Genomic DNA, 25,713 nt, shown 5'->3' on the forward strand with positions numbered 1-25,713 from the left:
TACAGTTGACAGTAAATACAATAGTTTGTAGATGCATATCATTTCTCAGTTTTCCATATAATAATACAACCCCCACTAGGTCTTCTGTGTTGTTATTATTGTTGTTGCTGTCTTTGTTGTTGGATAGGACACAGAAATCAAGAGAGGAGGGGAAGACAGACAGGGAGAGAAAGACACCTGCAGACCTGCTTCACCACTTGTAAAGCGGACCCCTCCCCCCAGCCCCAGCAGGTGGGGAGCCAGGGGCTTGAACCCGTATACTTTAGTTTTTAAAGAGAGATTTAATACTACCTGTAAAGGTAATTAGATTTTTGTTTTAACAGTAATTGGCTTTTTTTGGTGGTGTTTTTAAAAGCCCTAATCATTCCTCACTTGGTTTGCTGAGTTTCCTGCCTCCTCCTGAGGCACTTAATGCTGTGAATTGAATGTGCCAGTCAGGGGTCTGGACACTGCTGTTCAGCTTCCTAAGGGCCAGAGCTGGCTGGGTTGTCCCTGTGCAGCTGGACTGTCTCTGATCCTGAGCTCTTGGAGGTGAAGCTGATTAACAGGCCCATCTCACAGGGAGCTCTTTGTTCTGGTTGCTTTCTCACACAGGTTTCCCTGGGATGGACTATTATCAGCATGGAATGTCACGTGAACTCCTTGATTACATTCTCTGTATTTCTTGGAAAGCTTTTCTTGCAAAAAGGATACTGTTTATGTTCTAGGATTCTAGTGAGGCTCAAGACCCTGCTTCTTGGAAGTTATTGTATTGCTTCCCGTGGGTCACACTGCTGTGAGTGGTCACTCTTCATCACCCACACTACTGTTGCCACTGTAGCTCCTTTCCAATGTGCAGGTTGGATCGGGGGAATGCCACTGCCTTTACTTTCTGTTCTTTATCCTGAAACATATTTGGGGAACTGTTTACATTTTCTTGGTCAGAACTTTCAGTATCACTCAAGGGTTTTCTAGGAGTTGTCTCTAAGTTGTTCATTCTGAAGCTACACATGTGGCACAGGTAGAAAGAATATGATGAGTGGTTCAGACTGGAGGAGGAAGAGCTGGGGAGATAGTATAATGCTTATGCAAAGAGACTCTCATGCCTGAGGCTCTAAGATCCCAGGTTTAATTCCCTACACCACCATAAACCAGAGCCTACTAGTGCTCAGGTTGAAAAAAAAAAAAAAGACTTTCATGCTTGAGGCTTCAAAGTCATAAATTCAATCCCTCTCATTACCATAAGCCAAAATTGAGCAGTGCTCTGATAAACAAGCAAACAAAACACCACTGGAAGAGGTTCCTTTGGTGTGGAAAGGAGGCCCTTGACTCACCATGATTATTAGGTTAAAGAAGAGATATGCACATCTGAGCATGGCTGGACCACTCTTGGCTACACAGGGTTCTATGGGCTACTTTCTCTGTTCAGACAAATTAATATCTTTTCAGTCCACTGCACTGCTCTTCTTGCCTTGTCTTCTAGGGCCCTAGCATTTATCTACCTTATTCTTCAGACAGATTTTCCATTTTAATTTTAATTCTTGACTTTTGCACTGCTATTTTTTTAAATTATTGCATGCTTAATACAAAAATAAATATGGATAAACACATCTAAAAGCAAACATAGTTTATATGTGAAATTCCAAGGTTTGGCATAGATTGGGTTCTTTATTTCTTTTTTTGCTAGTGAGGATGTCCTAATCTAAAATGTAGATCATATACCCAGGCTGGGGGTGGGGGTGGGGGTGGGGGGGAGAGGGGCAGCTGAAGCCACAGTGAACTCTGATTGGATTCTGCTGAAATAGAAATTCTGTGTACCTCTAGAGACAACAGAATTTTTTCCCTTACTTGACCATCTGTATCTTGGGTGCCTCTATATTAGTTCTGATTTTAACAGCAGTTCTTTTTAAAACATGTTTTACTTGTTTTATTTTAATGAGAGGAAGGGAGAGGGGCAATAAAGGTAGAGAGAGAAAGAGAGAGAGAGAGAGCTACCAGAGCACTGCTCAGTTCTGACCTATAGTAGTGCTAAGGATTAAACCTGGGTCATAGGAGCTTCAGGTGTGAACATCTTTTTATTTTATTTTATTTTATTTTATTTTATTATCTTTATTTTATTTATTGGATAGAGACAGCCAGAAATTGAGTTGGAAGGGGGAGACTGAGAGGAAGAGAGACAGAAAGACACAACACTGCTTCAGCACTGCTTGTGGTGGGGACCAAGGGCTTGAACCTGCATCCTTGTGCACTGTAACATGTACACTCAACCAGATGCACCACCACCAGTTGCAAATTTTTTTTATAGATGTGTCTTTTTATACTATTGTTAGAGTATATTTATATTTATGAGTTTTTAGACTGAATCTTCTAACATGGACTTTGGCCAGTTTTTATTCACTGTTACCTATTTTATATTCATTTGGAATCACAGGCTTTTGTAAGGTCTCATCACTCTATAATTTTACTTATATTTTATCTCTGGATGTAGTTCATTAATTTTATTTTTTATTGTAATTAATAGTAGGTCACCCGATTGTAAGATTACAGTGTGTAGTTCCACACCACACCCACCACCAAAGTTCTATGTCTCCACCCTCTTGCCTGCATATTCACAGTAACACACTATATAATTCACTGTAATCATTTAGTTGTCTTTCATCTCTTTACTTATTTTTCTAAGCATAATCACCTCCAGTTTCATCCATTGTGTCCCAAAGGTCACAAAATTATCTTTTTTTTAATTTCAGAGTAGTATTCCATGGAGCATATATCCCATAATTAGGTATGAGAATCTTTGGAGCCTCAGGCATGAGAGTCTCTTTGCATGACCATTATGCTATCTACCCCAGCCCTAGGCATGATAATCTCTTGCATAGCCATTATACTGTCTTCCCAGACTCTTACAGCAGTTCTCTAGTGTACTGGTAGTGGTGGTGGTGATGGTCCCCACTTTGCAGGTGAGGAAACTAAATAGCATAGGGATGCATTATTCTTACTAGCTGTAAAGGATAGAGCCAGGATTTGAACCATCACTAGTTGTAAAGTCTCAGTCATCCAAGCCATCTAACTCTCCCCAGGTGTTCCTCCCTTGCCACCTTCTTTCTGGTGCTGGGGTGGTTTGGGAAGGAGGACTATGCTGTATAGCGTGAGAGGACTTGGTTTAGAGTCCTATTGTCCTATTGTCCTATTTCAAGTGCAGCCTCTTCTGCTATGAATTGTCTGCTCTGTGGAGGCCAGCTGACTTCTCTGGACCTCAGAGCACTCATCTGGAAAACACAGGGAGGATGGCGGGAGGGAAGCACTCCAGGGTCCCCTACTGTTGGACTAGTCAGTGCTACTATTCATTAGGACTTGTCACATTTCTTGTCTCTTTGCTCAGATAATTTGATTTTGCTTTTATGTCTATCCCTTTTCAGACCTGAGGGACTGAGCAGCCCCCAAAGGAACTGTTGCAAATTGGTGAAAATAAAAGGTGGAGAACTCCCAGCACCTGCATGCAAGCACCACTCTCTGTACCCTCCCTCTCCCAACCTCCCCGAATGAATTTGACTTTGTTTGACTTGTTGCCTGGTTGCTTTTAGACTTCATACTAGTGTCATTTCCCCAGGCTTGAGTTGAAAATTGTAGAAAAAGAAGTGCCTTTCTTGGGAACCAGGTAGTTCTACAGCTAGAGTACACTTTAGCATTCATAGGGACTCAGCTTTGAGCCTGAGATACCACATGGGAACACTATGCAGAGGAAATGTTTCATGAGCAGTGGAACAGTAATGTGCTCTCTCTCCTCTCTTATCCCTTTCCATCTCTCTTACTCTCACCCTTCATCTATAAAGGAAAAGAGAGAGAGAGAGAGGGAGGGAGAGAGAAAATTCCACAAGGAGTAGTGGAATTGCACAGACTCAAAGCCCTGGAAGGGAAAAACAAACAACAAAAAAGCAGCCTTTCATTCCTCAAGGAAGGCAGCCATCCATGGTACCCTGTCCTGTGTTTTCTGCCTGGGTTACCTGCTTCAGCATGTGTGCACTTCTTCTGCTAGCAGGTCTTACCATGTGGGGAGAGGCCCACTATCTGGAAAACCTGGCCATTATCTCATGAGAGTCTGCAGAGGAGAAGCGGCCCGCACATTACCTCAGTTGCTGGGGCTTAGTCCTGCCATGACTGCTTGTTCTGCCTGGGGCTCAGTGTCTTCACGTAAAACCACCAAAGTATGGAATGTCCCTGCAGCCTCAAGTATACAGGGGTTGTATATTCAGCTGTTCAGACATCACTTCTACAGGGATTCCTTTGTGGTTTCCTCTGGTGTGGTGAAGGCTTTCTAGCATTCTGTTTTGCAGGTGGTTGTGGTTTACCACACACTTTTAAATTACTTGGCTGCTTTGGTCCCTGAGGTGATGTTTTCTTGTTCAGCTTTCTGCCAGGGAGCTCTGCTGTGGGCTTCACTGCCCTGCTGATAGCTGCATGTTCTGACACGGGTGAGAGGACCAGCTGAATTATAGCTCAGAATTGTCACCATCATGCAAGTGAGCTTGTGTCTTTTCATCCTCTGATATAAACCTCTAGTGCCTGCTTAAAAGGTGTCTGCATACCTCAACTGCTGTGACCAGCAACAGCAGAGCAGAAAACTTTGCTTGTGGGGAAGGCTAGGAGGTACCTTAAGTGACTAGTGAGGATAATACGTGTGTGTGTGTGTTTCAGGTTATGGGATCCTTTCTGTCTTAAATGTCTATTTCACAAAGGAGAAAATAATTTATATCCAGGCTCTTCTGCCACTGCTTTTCCTTGCCTTTACCCCTGACTTGCATTCTATCTACAATGATATTAATCAGTTACTCTCACATTCGCAGAATTAGAAGTGCTGTTACTTGGCAGTCCTTTCCAACTCAGTAGGTGCTGAATACTCACTAAGTGCTCAGTGACAGTTACAGTGGGAAAAGCTAAAGAAAGGTGAGAAAAAGTCTTTTCCCTCAGGTGTGTAGCTTAACTGGTAGAACACACACATTACCATGTACAAGAACCTCCCTAGTCCCCACCTGCAGGAGGGAAGCTTCTCATGTGCTGAAACAACTTGAACAGTTTTTTTGAACTTCTCATGTTTTGAAGCAGTGCTGCAGCTGTTTTTCTAAATCTACCCCCCTCAAAACCCACACATTTCTCTCTGTTCCTAATAGGAAAAAGAAAGTGCCACTGGGAATGGTAGAGTTATTGTGCTGGCATTGAGTTCCAGTGATAAACTGGGTGGCAAAAATAAAAAGTAAAACAAAGATTTTATTTCATGAGATAGGGATAGGTGAGAGTAGAGAGAGATAGAAAAAGATAGAAGACAGAAAAAACAGTAGAGAGCTAGAAAAAGAAGTCAGAAGTCAAATCAGCACTCTGGCACCTCAGGTTTGCAAGTTGAGAGCTCTGTCACTGTGCCTCCTCCCAGACCACAGAAATAATCTTTCTATAAACACTAGATGGACTCACATGAAATGAATTTGATTACTGTTTATAGTTAATTTTTAATTATTGACATTTCTTCCGGAAAGCAGGAAATCATATAGTTCAGCTTAATACTTTGCAAACCTGTGTCCAGTTTTTTTTCTTTAGAATTCCACTATACATCTACATGTTTTACTGCGCTTTGTCAAGGCTTGAGCTCAAGATGAATGTCTAAGTCCTGAGTCACAGGCCAAAGAAAGAAATAACACTTTTTTTTTTTGCCTTCCTTAAATTCAGCCACAGCAAACTTTTTACAAAGACTTTTTATTTTCATTGCAAAGTGTAGATGGAAATAGGAAAAGCAAACTCCTAATGAGATTATGTTTGTTGTTATAAAGTGATAGAAATAGACTTGAATGTCAGCAAGATCAGAGGAGCCAAGAAGAAAGAATCTAATCTTATTTTTCCTTGTGTGTGGTGCTGGAACTCAGTCTCCTTGGTCCTCAAGCTCAGATCAGGTGTGGGGTTTGCTCACTGGTTTGATAGGTTAATCTTTCGTTTTTTCATTTTCTCCCCAAGTCATTTCTTTCTCAGTGCTTACCTGATAGGTGAACGTACAGAGTCCTTTAAACTCTTGGTTGCTTACTGTGTCTGAGATGCTGTTAGGTGTTGTGAGGGAAGCATAGGAGAATGAGCCACAGCTCTCTCCTGTGAACACCACTCTGGTAAGAAGACAAAGGCCTGTCCACCAACTAACAGTAATAGCAATGCACAGACTACAGAGCGTCTGGCCCCATAGACCTAGAGGTTGGATCACAGAAGTCTTTTCCAGGGAGAAGAATATTATTATCTCTCTCCATGCCTTCCAGGCTCTGATGCTATTGATGTTACTAACTACTGTGGCTTGATGCTTTGAGAAAGCCAGACTCCACTATACTTTATTCCTTTTGGTAGAGACAGAGAAGGTAGAGAAGGGAGAGACTACAGCAAAGCTTCCTTCAGTGCGGAGGCTGCTGGGCTCGAACCTGGGTCTCACATGTGGCAAAGCAGCACACTATCCAGGTGAGCTCATTAGAGTGTCCTGGTCACTCAGGAGTGGAGAAGTAGAAGTGGTATTTCCACAGAGAGCAAAGTCTCCAGCTAAGGAAACAGTATGGTTTTCCACCAAACCCACTGTGCCAGAGGTAAGCAGGGCGGAGCTAGTTCCTCAGGAGGTCAGTTGTGCCGTGCTGTTGTTTGGAGCAAAGGCAAGTTTCTTGTTTATCAGAAATGGTGGAAGCTCTGCAGCCTTCAGGCTTTCCCAGAGGAACCGCGAAGTCAGTGCCTAGAGAAGCTCAGCTCTTACAGTGAGCATGCCTATTTGTCCTTGGCCTGTGCAGTGGGGACTTTGAAATATGTCCTCTCATTAGGAATCCAGGAGAGCGACTCAGAACCCCCTGGCTCTACCCTTAGCCTCTCACAGACAGCATTTTTTCAGATGGTGAATTTTCTTTTCCCCCCTCCAAAGTTATTGCTGGGGTTTGGTGCCAGCAATATGAACTCACTGCTCCTGGCCGCTTTTTCCCATTGTTGTTGCTGTCGTTGTTGGATAGGACAGAGAGAAACTGAGAAAGGGGAGACAGGGAGGGGAAGAGAAAATTAGACACCTGCGGGAGTCGGGCGGTGGCGCAGTGGGTTAAGTGCACGTGGCGCAAAGCGCAGGGACCGGCTAGAGATCCCGGTTCGAGCCCCCGGCTCCCCACCTGCAGGGGAGTCGCTTCACGGGCGGTGAAGCAGGTCTGCAGGTGTCTATCTTTCTCTCCCCTCTCTTTCTGTCTTCCCCTCCTCTCTCCATTTCTCTCTGTCCTATCCAACAACAAAGCAACGTCAACAATGGCAATAATAACCGCAACGAGGCTGCAACAACTAGGGCAACAAAAGGGGAAAAATGGCCTCCAGGAGCGGTGGATTCATGGTGCAGGCACCCAGCCCAGCAATAACCCTGGAGGAAAAAAAAAAAAAAAGAAAATTAGACACCTGCATACCTGTCTCACTGCTTGCAGAGTAGAGTGACTGCCCTGCAGGAGCCAGGGGCTCAAACTGAGATCCTTGTGCTGGTCTGTGCTTCACACTATGTGTGCTTAACCCGATACGCTACCGTTAGGCCCTCAGATGATGATTTTTTTAAGCAATAACAGCCTATGTTACTGACTCCTTAGTGACACACAGGGCCTCTGAGCTGTGTTAATACCTGCCTATAGGATTCCTTCACTTGGAGTGAATGTTAGCTTTAATGTGACCTCATGATTAGAAACCTCATTTATTTTTGTTTCATGTTGTGTGTGTGTGTGTGTGTGTGTGTGTTTAGGTAAAGAGAGACAGAGAGAGAGAGAGAGAGATTAGCAAACACCACAGTGTCAAGATTTCTCTAATGCTTAGGGGCCAGGCTCAAATGTGGGTGGTTGTGCATGGCAAAGCTATTTTGCATTACCAAGACTCGTGTCTTTAAGCAAAAAACCCATACCCACTACTCCATGGCTCCTATTTCTCTCTTTCTGGGCCCCACACTCTCTGGAGCCAGGTCTGTTTTCACTCCTGGGAGGAGCCTTTTAATTAATTAATTTATTTATTTATTCATCTTTTTGCTTCCTCAGTTATTTCTAGGGCTTAGTGCCTGGACCATGACTCCACTGTTCCTGGAGGTCACCTTTTCCATTTTGTTGCCCTTGTTGCTATTGCTGTTGTTGTTGTTGGATAGGATAGAGAGAAATCAGGAGAGGAGGAGAAGACAGAGAGGGAGAGAAAGATAGACCTGCAGATCTGCTTCACTACCTGTGAAGTGACCCCTCAGGTGGAGAGCCAGGGGCTCAAACTGGGATCCTTACACTGGTAAGGATATGCTCTGAACCATGTGCACTTAACCTGCTGAGCTACTGCCTGGCCCCATCTATTTGTTTTTATTCACTATTAATTATCTCCATATATGGAAGGCCTGGTGTCCTCCATCTCTATCCCTGCTTCCCCTTTTCCTAGACTACTGCTCTCTCCACACAATTGCAGAGTCCTGAGCCCCTCACTGACTTCCAGGTATGGCAGCCTACCCCTTTGTGGCCATAGACCCCTCCTCAAGCCCGTTTACATGCAGCCTGTTCCAGTCCAGGCTTGTCACAGCTGCTGCCCATTCTGCAGTTCCCATTTGCTTTTCTCAAACCTGAGCACATAACAAATGATGTGATTCAGTGTGTTTTTCACCTCAGCCCCTTAAAGCATCCCACATTTATATATTTGAGAGAAGGTATGTGCTGAGTATGTGACTGTGCTGTGCCTTTGACATCCAGGGAATGAACCCTGTACTACCTCCTCTTGCTTCCTCAGCTCCACATCTCTGCTGTCTTTTGAGGACAGAGCACAGTTTGGATTATTCCTCCAGAGTTCCCACCCTGGGGAGGTCATCTCCACCCAGCTCTGATTGGGCAAGCTGGACTTTCTGAACTAGAGTGTTTGCTTCCTGAGTTCTGGATGGACTCAAAGACTCTAGGCTTACTGCTGGCTCCTCCAGCCACCACTTGTTCCTGGCACATGACAGGAGCCATAGGTGGCTGTTTCACAGGGCAGGGCCACCTACCCATCTACCTGACTTACCTGAACAGTTGGAGAGTTGGAGTAAGCATGTGCCACAGACCCAAATCACTCTCAGGCAGGGGTGGCTGGGGAAAAGGTGAACCTTAGACTTTGCTGCTATCTGAGTGTTTGGGAAGGAATAGTGACTTGAGAAGCTTTGTCTGGAGGCTCTGGCTCAACATGGGCCTTGGAGAGGATGGATAATGTGGCATTAGATAGGTGCTGTTGGAATAGACAAGTGAGGTGAGTAAGACAACTCAAAGGTTTCTAGACAAGACATTTGATGGAGCCCTAGTCAGAAGAGGAATTCAGAGGAATAGCTGATGTAGTGATAGATGTTGTGACATCAGATAAATGGGAGTCCAAGTGATGGCAGACACATTTGGCTTTTGGAGCAGAACTGGAAGTAGAAACTCAGGAGAGATCCTGTTGGAAGTGCGGCTCTGAGTCCAACAGGACCTTGGAGACATCTCCCTTTGACCTCATTCCCCCTGCTGAGAGAGAAGGTAGAAGTAGCCAGCAGGCAGGAAATAGGTGGCATTCCAGGTGCACAGAGACTGCAAGAGCAAAGCCTGAGGATGGCAGTGAAACTGGTGATGGGTTTTCAGTATGAGGTATTCTTTTTTTTCTTTTTTCTTTTTTTCATTATCTTTATTTATTGGATAGAGACAGTCAGAAATCAAGAGGGTGATAGAGAGGGAGAGAGACTTAGAGACACCCGCAGCACTACTTCACCACTCGCAAAGTTTTCCTCCTGCAGGTGGGGACCAGGGGCTCGAACCTGGGTCCTTGCACATTGTAACATGTGCACTCAACCAGGTATGCCACCACCCACCCCAGAGGTTTTCAATTTAGGCTGAAGACAATAAACTTACCCAGGGAGCCTAAGAAAACATAGTGACTAGACTACAGGCCATCAAGTTCCAGTAACATCAGAAACCTCTGTACATCAGATCAGCATGGTTAAAGCTTCCACAGGACCCTCAAGAAGGTAGGGTGTGTGTGTGTGTGTGTGTGTCTGTCAGATTAAAAGGATTTGAGGCAGGCTGGAGAAATGGCACAACAGTTAAGCAAACAACTTTCATGTCTGAGGCTCCAATGTCCCAAATTTAATCCTTGGCTCCACCATCAGTCAGAAGTGAACAGTGCTATGATTAAAAAACAACAACCCCCCCCACACTATAACAGTAATAATAATTGAGAGAAAACATAAACAAATAAATTTGCAAAAAAAGAGAGAAATGAGGGCTGGGGTGATAGCATAATGATTATACAAAAGGCTTTCATGCCTGAGGCTCTGTGATCCCAGGTTCAATCCCTACCACTACCATAAACTACAGCTGAGCTGTGTTCTGGTCTCTGTCTCTGTTCCTCCCCTTTCCTTTCCTCTTCCCTCCCCTTCCTCGCCTCTTTTCTCCCTCTCTACCTCATTGAAATAATAAAATATTGGGAGAGGGAGAGGGAGAGATACATATTGTTTGGCAAAAACAGTTCACTGCATATGTACCTGCTTTGTTGTGTGCATGATCCAGGTTCAAGCCCAAGCCCCGCCATATTGGAAGAATCTTCATTATTATGGTCTCTTTTCCTTTCTCTCCTTGTCTCTTTCTATCTAAAAAAGTTAGACTGGGGAGTCAGTGGTAGCGCAGCGGGCTAAGCACAGGTGGCACAAAACGCAAGCACCAGCATAAAAATCCCGGTTCTAGCCCCCAGCTCCCCAACTGCAGGGAAGTCACTTCACAAGTGGTGAAGCAGGTCCGCAGGTGTCTATCTTTCTCTTCCCCTCTCTGTCTCCCCTCCTCTCTCCCTTTTTCTCTGTCCTATCCAACAACGACTACATTAATAGCTACAACAATAAAACGATAAGGGCAACAAAAAGGGAATAAATAAAAAAAAAGACTGGGAAGTCAGGCGGTAGCGCAGCAGGTTAAGCACAGGTGGCACAAAGCACAAGGACCAGCTTAAGGATCCCGGTTTGAGCCCCCAGCTCCCCACCTGCAGGGAAGTTGCTTCACAGGCAGTGAAGCAGGTCTGCAGGTAGGTGTCTTATCTTTCTCTTCCCCTCTGTCTCCTCCTCCTCTCTCCATTTCTGTCTGTCTTCTTCAACATCAATGACATCAATAACAGCAACAATAATAACTACAACAATAAAAAAAAGGGCAACAGAAGGGAATAAATAAATAAATATTTTTAAAAAGATTTTTAAAAGACTGAAGTAGTGAAACCTCAGTGATGACAAGGCGGGGAGGGGAGAAAGAGAGAAACATGAGTGTTTAGCTATTGGTAGACCAGCAAGGTCAAAAAAGTTATTATGAGTCATATAATAGAACTTTTGGCACAAGGGAAGGAGCCAGAGGAGAAACCTACTGATGGAGCAAAGACTCTAAAAAAGAAGGGACCTAGTGCGAAGCGCAAGGACCAGCACAAGGATCCCAATTTGAGACCCCGGCTCCCTACCTGCAGGAAGGCCACTTCACAAGTGGTGAAGCAGGTCTGCAGATGTATATCTTTTTCTCCTCTGTCTTTCCTTCCTTAGGAACAGTAAGGTCAGAGGAAGGGGTGCTGGTGACAGGCCTCCAGGGCAGTGGAAGCAGACACTGAGTCATTCAGAATAATTCTCTGTTCTGTTTCTAGTGTGATGAAAAGGGTGGGTCTTCTCCTGAGATAATGCAGGAGCTGGGAGTTTAAAGCGAAAGCAGTCCTGATGGTAAGTGTGATGTAGTTTTGACCAGGGAACAAAGAGAGTTTGAGTGAATTGCAGTCTTGGCCCAGTGCCTGATTTCCTACTTGAGTGCAGTGTTTCTGTCTCACCTAAATGCTGACATTATCATCAGAGGGCTAACCTGTAGCATGTTTAATGAAATGGGCTTAAATTTTGTTGGTTTTACTCAGAGGCAAGGAGAAAAGCTTAGCTAAATAAATTGGGTGGTTTTCCCCAACTTATCCAAAATTTTAAACAATGCTGATAAGCTGGAAGAATCTAAATATTACCCCTAACCTGTAATTCAAAGATACAATTAGTGTGCTTCTGAATTATAGACTTAAGTTGCAGATTTTTCAACTCCCTGGAAATACTGATGACAACTGTCAGTTGTTGACTGTTTACAGGTTCTGGGCTGGGTGCTTACTGCATAGCATTTTGTTTAATCCTCTCAGCAACCCTATTAGATCGGCACTGAGATCATCTCCATTTTATGGATAAGACCTGAGACAGGGAAGGATTAAGCATCATACCCAAGGTCACAAAGTCAAGTTGTGACAGATGTGGGGCTGAACTCAGATTTGCCAGATAACTGAACCTAAGCTTGTCACTGTTGTGCAATAGTGCCTTGAACAAAAGAAGAGGGTTCCCAGCACACCACTACCATTCATCTGTCCAGGTCACACTGCATTTGAGCTTATGAGCAAAACAAAGCATGTATTTTTTTTTTAGCTGTTTATATGCATTTATATGCAGTCAGCTACAAATATTGAAAATATTCAGTTTGATAGACTCTGACATGTAAGAGTGTTTTGCCCTCTGTCATGTCTTTATTTGCCCTTCTTGCCACTTTTACCCTCACGCAATGTTGCACTACACATCAGGTAGGTTTTTTAAAAAATATTTATTTATTCCCATTAGTTGCCCTTGTTGTTTTATTGTTGTAGTTGTTATTGATGTCATCGTTGTTGGATAGGACAGAGAGAAATGGAGAGAGAAGGAGAAGACGGGGAGAGAAAGAGACACCTGCAGACCTACTTCACCACTTGTGAAGCGACTCCCCTTCAGGGGCTCGAACTGGGATCCTTATGCCGGTCCTTGCAGTTTGCACCACCTGTGCTTAACCCGCTGCACTACTGCCTGCCTCCCATCAGGTAGTTTTTGTTAAACTTTTATATCTATAGTTTCCTTCCCTTTTGGCTTATTTTATTCAAGAGATTCAAGGAGATAGCATAGTAATTATGCAAAAGACTTTCTTTCCTGATACTTCAAAGTCCCAGGTTCAGCCCCTTTTACCACCCTAAGCCAGGGCTGAATGTTGCTCTGCCTGCGCCCTCCACCCTCCAGTTATTTCACTCCCACATTTTGAGATTCATCTGAGCTGTTGAATACCTTAGTTCATGCCTTTTGTTGCTGAGCAGTATTCATCACTTCACAGCATGTTCACTCTTCCACCTGTTGATGGCTATTGGGGTTGTTTCTAGTTTTTACCTATTACACAAAGAGCTGCTGTAAATGTTTATGTTCTACATTCTGTTATCAGGTTATGCTTTTGTTTCTCTTGGGTTAATACCTAGGAGAATGGCTGGGTCATAATGATTAATTGTTTGGCTTTTAAAGAAGTTGCCAAACTGTTTTCCAAAGTCCGTTCTCACTTTACATTCCTACCAGCAAAGGGTGATGCTTCCAGTTTTTCCACTCTTCATCAGCACTTGGTGTGGCTAATTTCTTTAATTTGAGTCATTCTGTTAGGTATGTGTCATTCTGTTAGGTATTCCTTTGTGGCTTTGATTAACAAAAGATTTTAAACTCTTGATTAATAAAAGATTTTAAACTCTTTTGGTATGCAGTACTTAAAAATATCTATAGCATGGAATCTCACACATTAAGGAGTAATGTGGGGTAAGTGTAAAAGTTATTTCTAGTTGGGGTCGGGTGGAGGTGCATCTGATAGAGCACATGTTGCAATGTGCAAGGACCCATGTTCAAACCCCCAGTCCCCACCTGCAGGTGAGAAGCTTTATGAGTAGAGAAGCAATGCTACAGGTACCTTTCTCTACCTCCCTGTTTCCTCTCGATATCTGTCTCTATCCAATAAATAAAATATTTTTTTTAATTACCTCTAGTCCTAGGCCATTTTAAGTCTTTTTGTTATAAGTACTTTTTACTTGATATACTATATGTCTAAACCTATAACTAGCCTTACAAAGTAGGATTATTTCCATTTTACAAATGGAGAAACAGGCCAAAAGAGCTAGTATTACTAATGTCAGCTTCTTAGTCAAAGCAAAACAAAGATTTGAACTCAGCCTCATTTGTCCCAGAGCATACAAACTCTTATTCTCTTGCCACACTCCATTTTGTAGTGCTTCTTTTTCCTTAAAAAGAAAAATAAAAAATTTACTTTACTTTTTAAAATTAAAAAAATATTTTTATATATTTATTTTCCCTTTTGTTGCCCTTTTTTATTGTTGTTGTTATTGATGTCATTGTTGCTGGATAAGATAGAGAGAAATGGAGAGACGAGGGAAAGACAGACAGGGAGAGAGAAAGATGGAAACCTGCAGACCTGCTTCACCGCCTGTGAAGTGACTTCCCTGCAGGTGGGAGGCTGGGGGCTCGAACTGGGATCCTTACCCCGGTCCTTGCGCTTTGTGCCATGTGCTGTTAACCCACTGTGCTATTGCCCCACCCCCCAAAATGTACTTTTCTACTATTTTTTTCTACCCCAGACATTGGGGTGCACAGCTCTAGACTTCAAAACAGAGCTCTCTGATGGCATGTCAAACAGTAGGGAAATTATTCCTAATGTAAATTCACTGTGAAGTCACTGGGTGAATGGATAAGCATGCCTTGACTCATTCTCTATAGTGCAGCTTCTGGAGCAAGTTAGTTAACATCACTTATGTAACTAGAGCCTATTTCAGAGGAAACAGAATTATTATTTGTCATTTGTGGAGCTATTACCATCTTAGATGTAACCTTTCAATTCAACAAAACTTTTTTTTGGATGTAGCAGTTATAGAGAGCACACCCTGTACTTTCAGGAATTACCTCATATTTACATTCTCTCTCTTTCCTTCTCCCTACCCCAACATGTGTGTGGGTAGTTTAGTTTTGTGTGTAGGAGATCTCACCTGAACCTGACTTTTCTGGTTCTTTCTAGTTCAGTGATGTAGGGCTAATTAATTTCTTAGTGTTTCTGAACAAGTTTCTTCACCTACAAGATGACAATATATTGCCTACTTCACAAGTGTTTCAGTAAAGATTAAGTGGACTAGTGAATGTAGCAATGAAATGCCTGCTACTACCAAGCAAAGAGCTTTTGCTGTAAGAATCAAATCGGTAATTAGTGGCAGCTGCCCCTTTTCTTTTCTTTTCTTTCTTTTTTTTTTTTTTTGCCTCCAGGGTTATTGCTGGGGCTCAGTGCCTGCACCATGAATCCACTGCTCCTGGAGGCCATTTTTCCCCTTTTGTTGCCCTTGTTATTGTAGTCTTGTTGTGGTTATCATTGTTGTTGCTGCTGTTGTTGTTGGATAGGACAGAGAGAAATGGAGAGAGGTGGGGAAGACAGAGAGGGAGAGAAAGACAGACACCTGCAGACCTGCTTCACTACCTGTGAAGCGACTCCCCTGCAGGTAGGGAGCCTTGGGGCTCGAACCGGGATCCTTACGCTGGTCCTTGTGCTTTTCGCCACATTCGCTTAACCCGCTGTGCTACCGCCCGACCCCCGGCTGCCCCTTTTCTAAGGACCCACAGTTTTCATTGAACTGTCTGCTACCTGCCACCCTCCTTTGGGTATGTACACAAGTTCTGAGGAGCTGGTATGGAAGAAAAAGAGATAGAAAAGGTCAATGGCAGAGCCATCATTTAAATGCCAGTGTTGTGAAATCATACTTTCTTACTAAAGACAGTTTGGAAAAGAGAAAAAGATTACCTGTAATCTCAACCCAGAACCACATTGTAGTATGTTTTGTTTCAATCTTTCTTATTCTTTTTAATAGAAAGCTATACCTATTCTTTTAAAAGATTTATTTGATTGAGCAATGAGGACATTCATCATTTGGAATTTATTTAGAAAAGAATTTGCAATACTTGGATGGGTTTTTGTAGAAAATGTGGCAACTTAAAATACTGTAAAAAATTTTAAAACGTTTATATGTGAATCCAGCATTTTTGCTTTGTAAATGAGCCCAAAGATGAAATCCAGATGCCCTTTGTATTATCACTGTAATGAGATCTAAGTATATATAAGGAAATTAAAATTTATTTCATATTAAAAATATTTAAGATACCTAAGCACTGCTTCACAGCTGGTGAAGCTTTTCCTCCTGTAGCTGAGTACTGGAAAGAACTTTGTGAGTGGTGAAGCTGGTCTACAGGTGTTTCTCTTTCCCCTATAACCCCTTTCCCTCTCAATTTCTGGCTGCCTCTATCCAATAAATAAATAAAGATAAAAATAACAAATGTTTGTTTAAAAAATAAATAAGATGGGGGCCAGGCAGTGGCATACCAGGTTAAGTGCACATAGTGCAGAGCACAAGGACTGGTGTGGGGATTTGGGTTTGAGCCCCCAGCTCCTCACCTGCAGGGAGAGGGGAATTGCTTCACAGGTGGTGAAGTAGGTCTGCAGATGTCTATCTTTCTCTCTCCCTCTCTGTCTTCCCTCCTCTCTCAATTTCTCTCTGCCCTACCTGGAAAAAAAAAATTGCAAAAAAAATGACTGCAGGAGCAGTGGATTCATTGTGTAGGTACCCAGCCCCAGCAATAATCCTGGAGGCAAATAAATAAATAAATAAATATCAACAAGCATATGCAGGAGCAGGGCAGAGTCTGATTGGTTAGGGTGGGGCCCCCAGGAATGTGTCCCCAGATGGGCTAGGCTGTAAGCTATGTCTATGCATTTAGACTTCCACAATCCAGTTTTCTCTCCTGAGCTCTGTGGGTTCACTCCCAATTGTTTTTACAAGGATTCTCCAAGGTTACAGGCATGGGGAAGGCCTCTGCTTCAGGCTATACCCCCCAGAAACTAGCCAGGACCCTGCTAGATGCCCCAGGGCAGCCTAGGGCAGCAGCCAGAAAACTGCCCTCACAGAACTTCTGTCCCTCAGGAGAAGATTGGCTGGCGGAAGGATGCACTTCACCTGCTGGTGTTCACAACGGATGATGTGCCCCACATAGCACTGGACGGCAAGCTGGGGGGCCTGGTGCAGCCTCATGATGGGCAGTGCCACCTGAATGATGCCAATGAGTACACTGTGTCCAACCAGATGGTGAGTCTTGCTTGGTGGGCCTGGTACTGCTCCTGAGGCAGCTGTGGGCTATGTTCGCCTGCCTCTCACACCTACCTGGCTCCTGCTAAAGAGCCACTTCCCTCCATCCCTGAGATTAGATACCACTATTGTAGTTTGTCCAACTGGGATTTCTGTAACTGGTTAATCCTTCTACCATGTGAACTTAAAATGTGGGAAATGATGACTAAATGACTGACAAGGTGACCCCAAGGAGATAGCCTAGATCTCAGCGTGCTCCTGCAGACAGAAATGAGGTGGGAGTCAAGGAGGTAGAACTCACAGAGGTAGAACTTCCTATCTCCTGGATGTGGGCTTTCTGAGGCTTGGTGTGCTCAGTGTCAGGAATGGGGCAGCAGGTGTCTTGTGTAGAGTAGGAACTTTCCACTCCCTATACCTTATGCCCATGAGCATCTTTTTGAAAAGATTTTATGCACAATTTCAAACTAATAGTAGACCAATAACTTGAATGCCTGCCTGCATGCCTAGCTACTACCCATTTTCCTCCTCCTTCCTCTGAAAGCCACTCTGGTGTCTGGCCATAGAGAAATGTTTTATAATTTTCTTTGCTGGACAAGCCCATTTCCAGTTTTATTTTAAAGAGGAAGGAGAGATAGAAAAATGCCTGCAGCATTTCTTCAGGTGGGTACAGTGTGGTGGGGGATATTTGAATCCAGGTCCTTGTGCATGGTGTTGTGTGTGCTCAACTAGGTGAAACCACCTCCCAGCTACCCATTTTTCTCCTGGTTTAAGAGGTGGTATAAACCCAGACCTTCATATTGGCTAAGAAAAGTGGAATCTGGAGACTCATAACTATAGAACTGTGCAGCTAGAGGACTGATGAGGACCCCTGTACACGTAATTCATCCTTAAAGTCCCGCAGGACATGATGAAGCTGCCTCTCATTTCCTCCCTCCCTACCTCCCTCCCTGCTTGAACCCTCACCCCTTGTCCAGCTTTCAGTCCACAGATAGGTGGCCTCTCTGGCCACTGTCCATCATGAGTAGGATTGGGCAGGTCCTCTGGGGCCCTCAGCAGTCTTGATGGCCAGGCAAAGGAATAAGGCAAGTGGGACATGGAAATGGGGAGGAAGGGTGTTATGGATGAGAGGAAAGATAGATTATAGGGCTTTCCCACTTCCCCCCATCCCTACTGAAAGTGCGGAGATAGCATGCAAGAAGGGGCTACTTCTCCCACTACTTTTCTCTGCTGCTTTGGGGCTGGTTTCCAGAAGAGTCAATTCAAGTTGACAAGTGCCAGAGGTTTCTTTCCTGGAAAGTCTCTTCTATACATTTCCATAATTAGGGACTATTGATGGGGGTTGGTTGGTTATTTATTTATTTATTTAGTTAGTTACCGCTGGGGCTTCACTGCTCTGCATTGATTTTTTTTTTCAGATAGACACGCAGAGAGAGGGAAAGGTATCAGAACACCATAGCGTCTTCCAGTGCGGTGTGAGCTGGGCTTAACCTGAGTTTCATGCATGGCAAAGCAGATACACTGAGCCAAGTGAGCTATCTTGTCAGCTTGGGTTGTGGTGCTTATTAAGGGGCTGACAAGGGAAGATGCTTTTTATAGCAGTTGGTGAGTTACTGAGTATGTTGGAGCTGGGTGCTGTTATCTCAGTTGTTGTATGCTTCAGCCCGGTTAAAACAACACTCAGTTTGGTTAGAAATATTACAACCGGGAGTCAGGTGGTAGCACAGTGGGTTAAGCGCATGTGGCATGAGGCTCAAGGACCAGCGTAAGGATCCCAGTTTAAGCCCCCAGCTCCCCACCTGCAGGGGAGTTGCCTCACAGGCGGTGAAGCAGGTCTGTCTTCCCCTCCTCTCTCCATTTCTCTCTGTCTTATCTAACAACAACATCAATAACAACTACAACAACAATAAAAAACAAGGGCAACAAAAGGGAAAATAAATAAATATAATTAAAAGACAAAGAAATATTACAACCATGCCTTCTGTCTTGACCCTAGGACTATCCATCCCTTGCTTTGCTCGGAGAGAAATTGGCAGAGAACAACATCAACCTTATCTTTGCAGTGACGAAAAACCATTATATGCTGTATAAGGTACACTCGGAGGGAAAGGAGGCATGATTGTGGGGGACGTGAACTGAAGTGTGGGGAGGCAGGGTGAAGAGTATTAACAGCCCTATTCTTTGTGTGAGGAGACCCAATGGAGAGGTGTTATATAGTCCAGTCTTGATGCAGTGAAAAATAATAGTATTAAAGAAGCTATTAAGCATTCACCTATGGGTATATGCCTTTACAAGAAATTTTAAGCATCTGATTCCTGCTTTGATTCTTAGAAAACCCTTTGAAAATAATGTGAATGCTATTGTTCAGACAATGAAATAGAAACCCACATGGCACAGCCACCACTTTGGTTCTTGTGGGCCTAAAATCCTAATCAAACTTGACGTTGTGAGTCATTTTGGAGGAAGCTTGGGTATGGTATTTCAACCTAATAACATTGATGAGAGAGGGAAAGAAACCATCATAAAGTAGGTAAAATGTAGATGCTTCTTTTGTATCCCACATGTGGTTTCTTAACCGGCCATGCTGCAACACAGTAGTGATTTGATGAAGCCTCTGCTCCAATGATGCCTGTCTCAAAATGGCATGAGATTATTTCTGCATTGTAAAATAAAGCCAGATTGGGGGTGGGGTTAATTAATTAAAGAAAAAAATAAGAAACATACAGGAGTAACTCTTAATATGAAATGACAGCAAGAAACGAGAAAGCACAGTCAAATGCAACTGCAGGCTATATCACTAATTCTTGCAGTCCAGAGATTGATGCCTTACCTGCAGAGTATGAGAGTGCTTTTACAAAGAAAATAATATCTCAACTGGTAGAGCAGTTTGTGTATAAATCTGTTCTGTCTAGATATTTTTCTTGGGTTATCTTGGGGATCATCATTATAAGCTCTCTTTTTTAAACTTCTTTATTGAGGGATTAATGTTTTATAGTCAACAGTAAATACAATAGTTGATACATACCTAACATTTCTCATTTTTCCACACAACTGCTAGGTCCTTTGCCATCCTGTTCCAGGACCTGAACTCTCCCTGCCCCCCAACACTGACCCCAGAGTCTTTTACTTTGGTGTAATACACTGACTACAGTCCAAGTTCTGCTTAGTGCTTTCTCTTCTGATCTTGTTTTTCAACTTCTGCTGTGAATGAGATCATCCCATATTCATCTTTCTGTTTCTGACTTATTTCACTTAACATGATTTCTTCAAGCTCAATCCAAGATGGGCTGAAAACGGTGAAATCTTCATTTCTACTCTGAAAATGTTCAATAGTTCTAGTTTATCTATCTCTTCATTTAGCTCCTTTGTTTCTTTATTGATTCTTTTGCCTGTATGGTCTGTCAAATTGAGAGAGTGGGGTGTTTAAGTTCCCTACTAGTTTGTGTTGCTGTTAATATATTGCTGTAGCTCTTTCAGTAGATGTTTGTTATATTTTAATGACCTCTCCTTGGGTGCATAGATGTTGATAATCAGTAAGTCCTCTTGATTGATTGATCCTCTGAGCACTAACTAATGCTCATCCCTATCTTTTTTAACTTTATTTATTTTAAGTCCATCATGTCAGATGCAAGCATAGATGTCCCCCCCCTCCCCTTTTGTGGTCCATTGGCTTGTATGGTAGTTTTCAAATCTTTCACTTTGAGTATGGTTGGGTTTTGTTTTCTGCTCCATCTTCCTACTCTGTGCTTTTTAATAGGTGAATTCAGGCCATTGACATTTATTGATAGTATAGATTGAAGATATTTTAATGCTACTATTGTAGATTTTTAGAGTGTTCTGATATATGGCATGTTTATGGCAATCAGATTGTTTACAGGAGACCTTTCAGAACTTCTTTCAGGGCAGGCTTGGTGATAGTTGATTCTTTCAACTGTTGCTTGTCTGAGAAGGTTTTTTTTGCCTCCATCTAGTCTGAATGACAGTCTAGCAAGATACAGTAGTCTTGGTTGAAAGTCTTTCTCATTGAGCATTTGATAGATATCTTGCCATTCTCATCTGGCCTGTAGTGTTTGTATGGAGAAATCTGCTGCTAATCTTATGGGTTTTCCTGTGAAGGCAAACCTTTGTTTTTCTCTTGCAGCCTTCAGGATCCTTTTTTTAATCCTTATTCCTTTCCATTCTAAATATGATGTGTCTTGGTGTCTTTAGGTCTGGGTAAATTCTGTTTGGGACCCTCTGGGCTTCTTGAACCTTTATGTCTTTGATGCTGTCTAGACTAGGGAAGTTCTATTTTGTCCTGTAGAATGCTTTCTTCCCCTCCCTCTCTTCCTCTGGTAGGCCTATAATGTCTTTTGAAGTCATCCCATATGTCTGTTGTTGTTTTCTGTATCTCTTAATCTCTTTTTGAGATCTCTTCTTTCTTAGTTTGTCTTCAATCTTGCTAATTCTGTTTTCTGCCTCATTTATTTTATTCTCTCTCTCCCATGCTGTTTTCTGTAGCTCAGCTATTTTGTTACCCTGTTCTGATAATATATTAGCTTGTTCAGTTGTGCTCTTAGCTCAGTTATTTCAGCTTTCAGCTCTCTGATTACCTCAAGATAGTTAGTGCTTTCTTTCAGAGTTTCATTTGTTGTTTCTGCATTTCTCATGACAGTTCTTTCAAACTCTTTCCTCATTCCTATGACTAATTCGTCAATTAGCATTTGGACATTGGTCTCATTCTTCTGTGCTTCTACTTTTAGGGAGTTTTAGCTGGACTTTTGTCCTGGTTCATTTCTTCAATGTTTCTCCTTGGTTTAACCATTATTATAGTGTGTTATGAGATCCTTCTCTCAGTACTTTTTAGTCCACTGATCACTCTTGCCTGGATTGACTGTGTCTAAGTAAGTTACTGAAAGAGTTCTCACTTGTAAAAATTAACAATTCTTTCAATGTTATCTCAATCTCTGAGTTGAAGCACAGTGGCTGTTCAAGCCTCTTTTACTCTTTTTCTTCCCTGTAGGCTATGGGAGCCTTAGGGCTTTTTACCTATAAGTAGGCTTTTTTTAGCTTAATCACTCACTCCTGACCAAAAGATAAAGCAGGGTGGGGAGAGATAACATAGTCGTTATGCAGAGAGACCCCCACACCCCAAGGATCCAAAGCTTCTGGCTCAGTCCAGCTTCTCTACCAAGCTGGGCAGTACTGCTGAGCCCTGTGAGTTTCTAAACAAGTCCTGTTTATAGTCTTTAGGTTCTGAGGCAATGCTTTCTCCTGTAAGCTGAGTGTCAAGCCCAGTGTTCCTCTGGCCTCCTTTGTATTGAGAGGTCATAAGGAGTCCTTCCCCAACTCCATGTCCATCTCCAGGACGCGTGTCCCTAACCCATCCCTAATTCCCACTTTTTTAAAGACATATTTTATTTATTTATTAACTAGGGAATCCTCAATTCCAGCTATGGCAGTATAGGGGATTAAACCTTAGATTTCAGAGCCTCGGGCATGAAAGTATTTTGCAGAACGATTATGCTGTTTCTCCCTTCTTCCTGTTCTTATTTTTTAAATTTTCTTTCTTTATTGAGGGATTAATGGTTTACAGTCAACAGTAAAATACAGTAGTTTGTACATGTATAACATTTCCACATAACAATAAAACCTCTGGGAGTCAGGCGGTAGCGCAGCGCATTAAGCACAGGTGGCACAAAGCGCAAGGACCGGCGTTAAGAATCCCAGTTCGAGCCCCTGGCTCCCCACCTGCAGGGTAGTCGCTTCACAGGTGGTGAAGCAGGTCTGCAGGTGTCTTGTCTTTCTCTTCCCCACTCTGTCTTCCCCATCTCTCTCCATTTCTCTCTGTCCTATCCAACAATGATGATGACATCAATAACAACAATAATAAGTACAATAATAAAACAAGGGCAATAAAAAGGAATAAATAAATACATATTTTAAAAAGGTTTAAAAAAAAATACAACCTCCTCTGCCAGGACCTGAACCCTCCCCCCACCCAGCCCAGAGTCTCTTCCTTTGTTGCAATATCCCAACTCCAGTCCAAGTTCTGCTTTGTGTTTTCCCTTCTGTTCTTATTTTTCAACTTCTGTCTATGAGTGAGATCATCACATATTCATCCTTTTGTTTCTGGCTTATCTCACTTAACACAATATCTTCAAGCTCCATACAAGATGAGGTGAAGAAGGTGAACTCAGCATTTTTAATAGCTGAGTAGTATTCCATTGCATATATATGACACAATTTACTCAGCCACTGTCTATGTTGGACACCGGGGTTGCTTCCAGGTTTTGACTATTACAGATTGTGCTGCTATTAACATAGATACACAAAAATCTTTTTGGATGGGTATGTTTGGTTCATTGGGATATATCCCCAGGAGAGAAATTGCAAGGTCATAGGGTAGGTCCACTTAAGCCTTCTAAAAGTTCTCCAGACTCTACAGGGTTTGTCCCCACAACCTCTTCAGCATTTGTTGTTGGTTCTATTTCTGATACACGACATTCTCACAGGAGTGAAGTGTTATCTCATTGTTGTCTTTATTTGCATTTTATATTGTTGTTAGAGCTTCATTGCTTCACATCAACCGTTTTCAGATAAGAGATGGACGGAGAGAAGGAAAAGGAACCATAGCACCAAAGCTTTTCCTGCTGTGCTGGGTGTCAGGCATGACCCTGGGTCACATATATGGCAATATAGGTGCCTTCCCAAACAAGCTGTCTTGCCAGTTCCCGACCCTACCACTTACTTTAAAATCCCTAAAAGAACTTTGATGTGTCTTACTTTCACTTCTGACTGGGATAATCCTTGATAAAATGTCACTCCAAATTCTTTAGCATCTTTTAGTCTTGAATAGGTTTTAGAAGCAAACTAGAAAAGAGTCCTTTTTTGTCAGGTTAGTAAAGACAGGGTAAAGTCTCTCCATTTACAGTTGTCAGTTGCCTAGATTCTACTGGATGTGCTACCAGATAAGAGGGAAGACATTGGCTTTGGCGTAAGCCAGGGAAGGGCTTCATCCAGTGCAAGGTAAGCTAAGAGCAATGGGTGTTTTTAGATTTCAGTATTTCAATCATACTTGTAGGTGATATACTCAGGTGCAAATTGAAGAAGGGCAAGTCATCTACTCTGCAAAAGAACTTCACCCAGAAATATCCTTCACAGCTTAGTTCCTTATTAAGAGTTAGTATTTGAAACCCTTATAAAAGTTCTCTCTTGTTTTTCTGCTGGGAAGTCTGAGGGCACCTGTGAACTGATCCTGTGCATACCTGTGTGGGCTAGGGTAGAGATAGCAATAAAATTATGACTCTACTGACCTCAGCAAATGGGGGTTGAGAGCTGTCTCCATTCTATACCTGAGGGGAGGAGCCTCCAGGAAGAAGCATGACATTAAGCTCTAGGGGAACATCTTGCTTTTTACATCTACATCCTTGAGGACTAGGTCTTCCCCAGGCTACCAGATAAGTTTATGTCCTGTGCTTGGACTCATAGCTGTTCCTGGTGGCAGATTGTGGTGCAGGGTACCTTTCACTCTTCAAGCCCAGCCAAACAATGTTCTTTTTTTGACAACATAAGGGGTAAAAAAGGACTTATTTATTTTCTTTTTGCATTTGTCCCTAAGAATTTTACAGCCCTGATACCTGGAACGACAGTGGAGATTCTACACGGCGACTCCAAGAATATTATCCAACTGATCATCAATGCATATAGTGTAAGTCACTGTTTCTTCCTGCATTGCTGCCTCCCCCCCCACTCATATAGAAGGTAAAAATCAGAAAGAGAAAGAGATAGGGAGAGATACCTGTAGCACTGTTCCATTACTTGTGAAGCGTCTCACCTGCAGATGGGAATAGGGGCTTGAACCGAAGTCCTCATGTATAGTAGCATGGTGAGCCACCACCCATCCCCTGTAATGTCTTATTAAAGGAGCTATACTGAGGCCAGGTGGTGGCATACCTGGTTGCTTGCGCATGTCGCAATGCACGAGGACCCAGGTTGGAGCCCCTAGACCCCACCTGTATGGGAAGGCTTTGTGAGTGGTGAAACTGTCGCAGGTGTTTCTTTGTCCAATAGATAAATATTTTTTAATTTTAAAATAAATGAATAAAAGAGTAAGACCTAGAGTAAGAAAACTTTTAAGTAGCATTATTAGTCCTGGACTTTTGTGAGAAAAACTGGAAACTTACTTAATTACTGGTATCACATGCAGGAGAAAGAACACCTTACTTTCCTAGAATGACTGAGTTCCATGTGAGTGTTAGAACCTGCCTCTCAGTGTGCTGATTTTGCTTTTTATTTTTTCCTTTTCTAATTTCAGTGAATTTGTCCACCAGCTAAGGCAGCCCTTTTTTTGAGTTGCAGTACTGCTCTGTAGGTCAAAAGCCAGAGGAGATGCTCTCATGCGAGGGGCACGCCTAGGGACTGCTGTTTCACATGGTCTCCTGGAGTTTCAAGGGCCTAAGGTAGACGAGCAACAGTGAGGCTTCATGGGTGTTTTTTTCCTTCTTGCCAGCACCCTTGTCTTCCCTTGCAGGTCAGTCTGCTTCTCTTGCCCCTTCTGATTTCTTCTCACTCTTGGAGTATTAGGAGGTTAGTAAAGGAATAGCAAGCTCCCTGCTGCTGAGGAGTAGGAGGGGGTGCATAGAGAATGGAATCCTTTTTTTTTTTTTTTTTGGGGGGGGGTTGTGAGTTGGGTTTGGAAACTGAGATGAAGACTGAGAAAATATGGAAGCCTCATACTGCAGACTGGCTCTGAGTTAAATGGGT

General features: G+C 42.9%; 1 protein-coding gene across 2 annotated transcripts in view; it reads left to right on the top strand.

Moving 5' to 3' along the window:
• The window catches only part of ITGB5 (integrin subunit beta 5), a 221,215-nt gene that overhangs the window by 119,573 nt on the left and 75,929 nt on the right, over nt 1–25,713 (top strand). For both annotated transcript variants that reach the window (XM_060198257.1, XM_060198255.1), the window contains exons 6-8: nt 16,810–16,971; nt 18,965–19,060; nt 24,569–24,658. In XM_060198257.1, the coding sequence (XP_060054240.1) occupies nt 16,810–16,971; nt 18,965–19,060; nt 24,569–24,658 (348 nt within the window). The remainder of the gene's footprint in view (nt 1–16,809; nt 16,972–18,964; nt 19,061–24,568; nt 24,659–25,713) is intronic.

The sequence above is a fragment of the Erinaceus europaeus genome, chromosome 9 (genome assembly GCF_950295315.1).
Source record: "Erinaceus europaeus chromosome 9, mEriEur2.1, whole genome shotgun sequence".
In the NCBI taxonomy this organism is placed as follows: Eukaryota; Metazoa; Chordata; class Mammalia; order Eulipotyphla; family Erinaceidae; genus Erinaceus; species Erinaceus europaeus.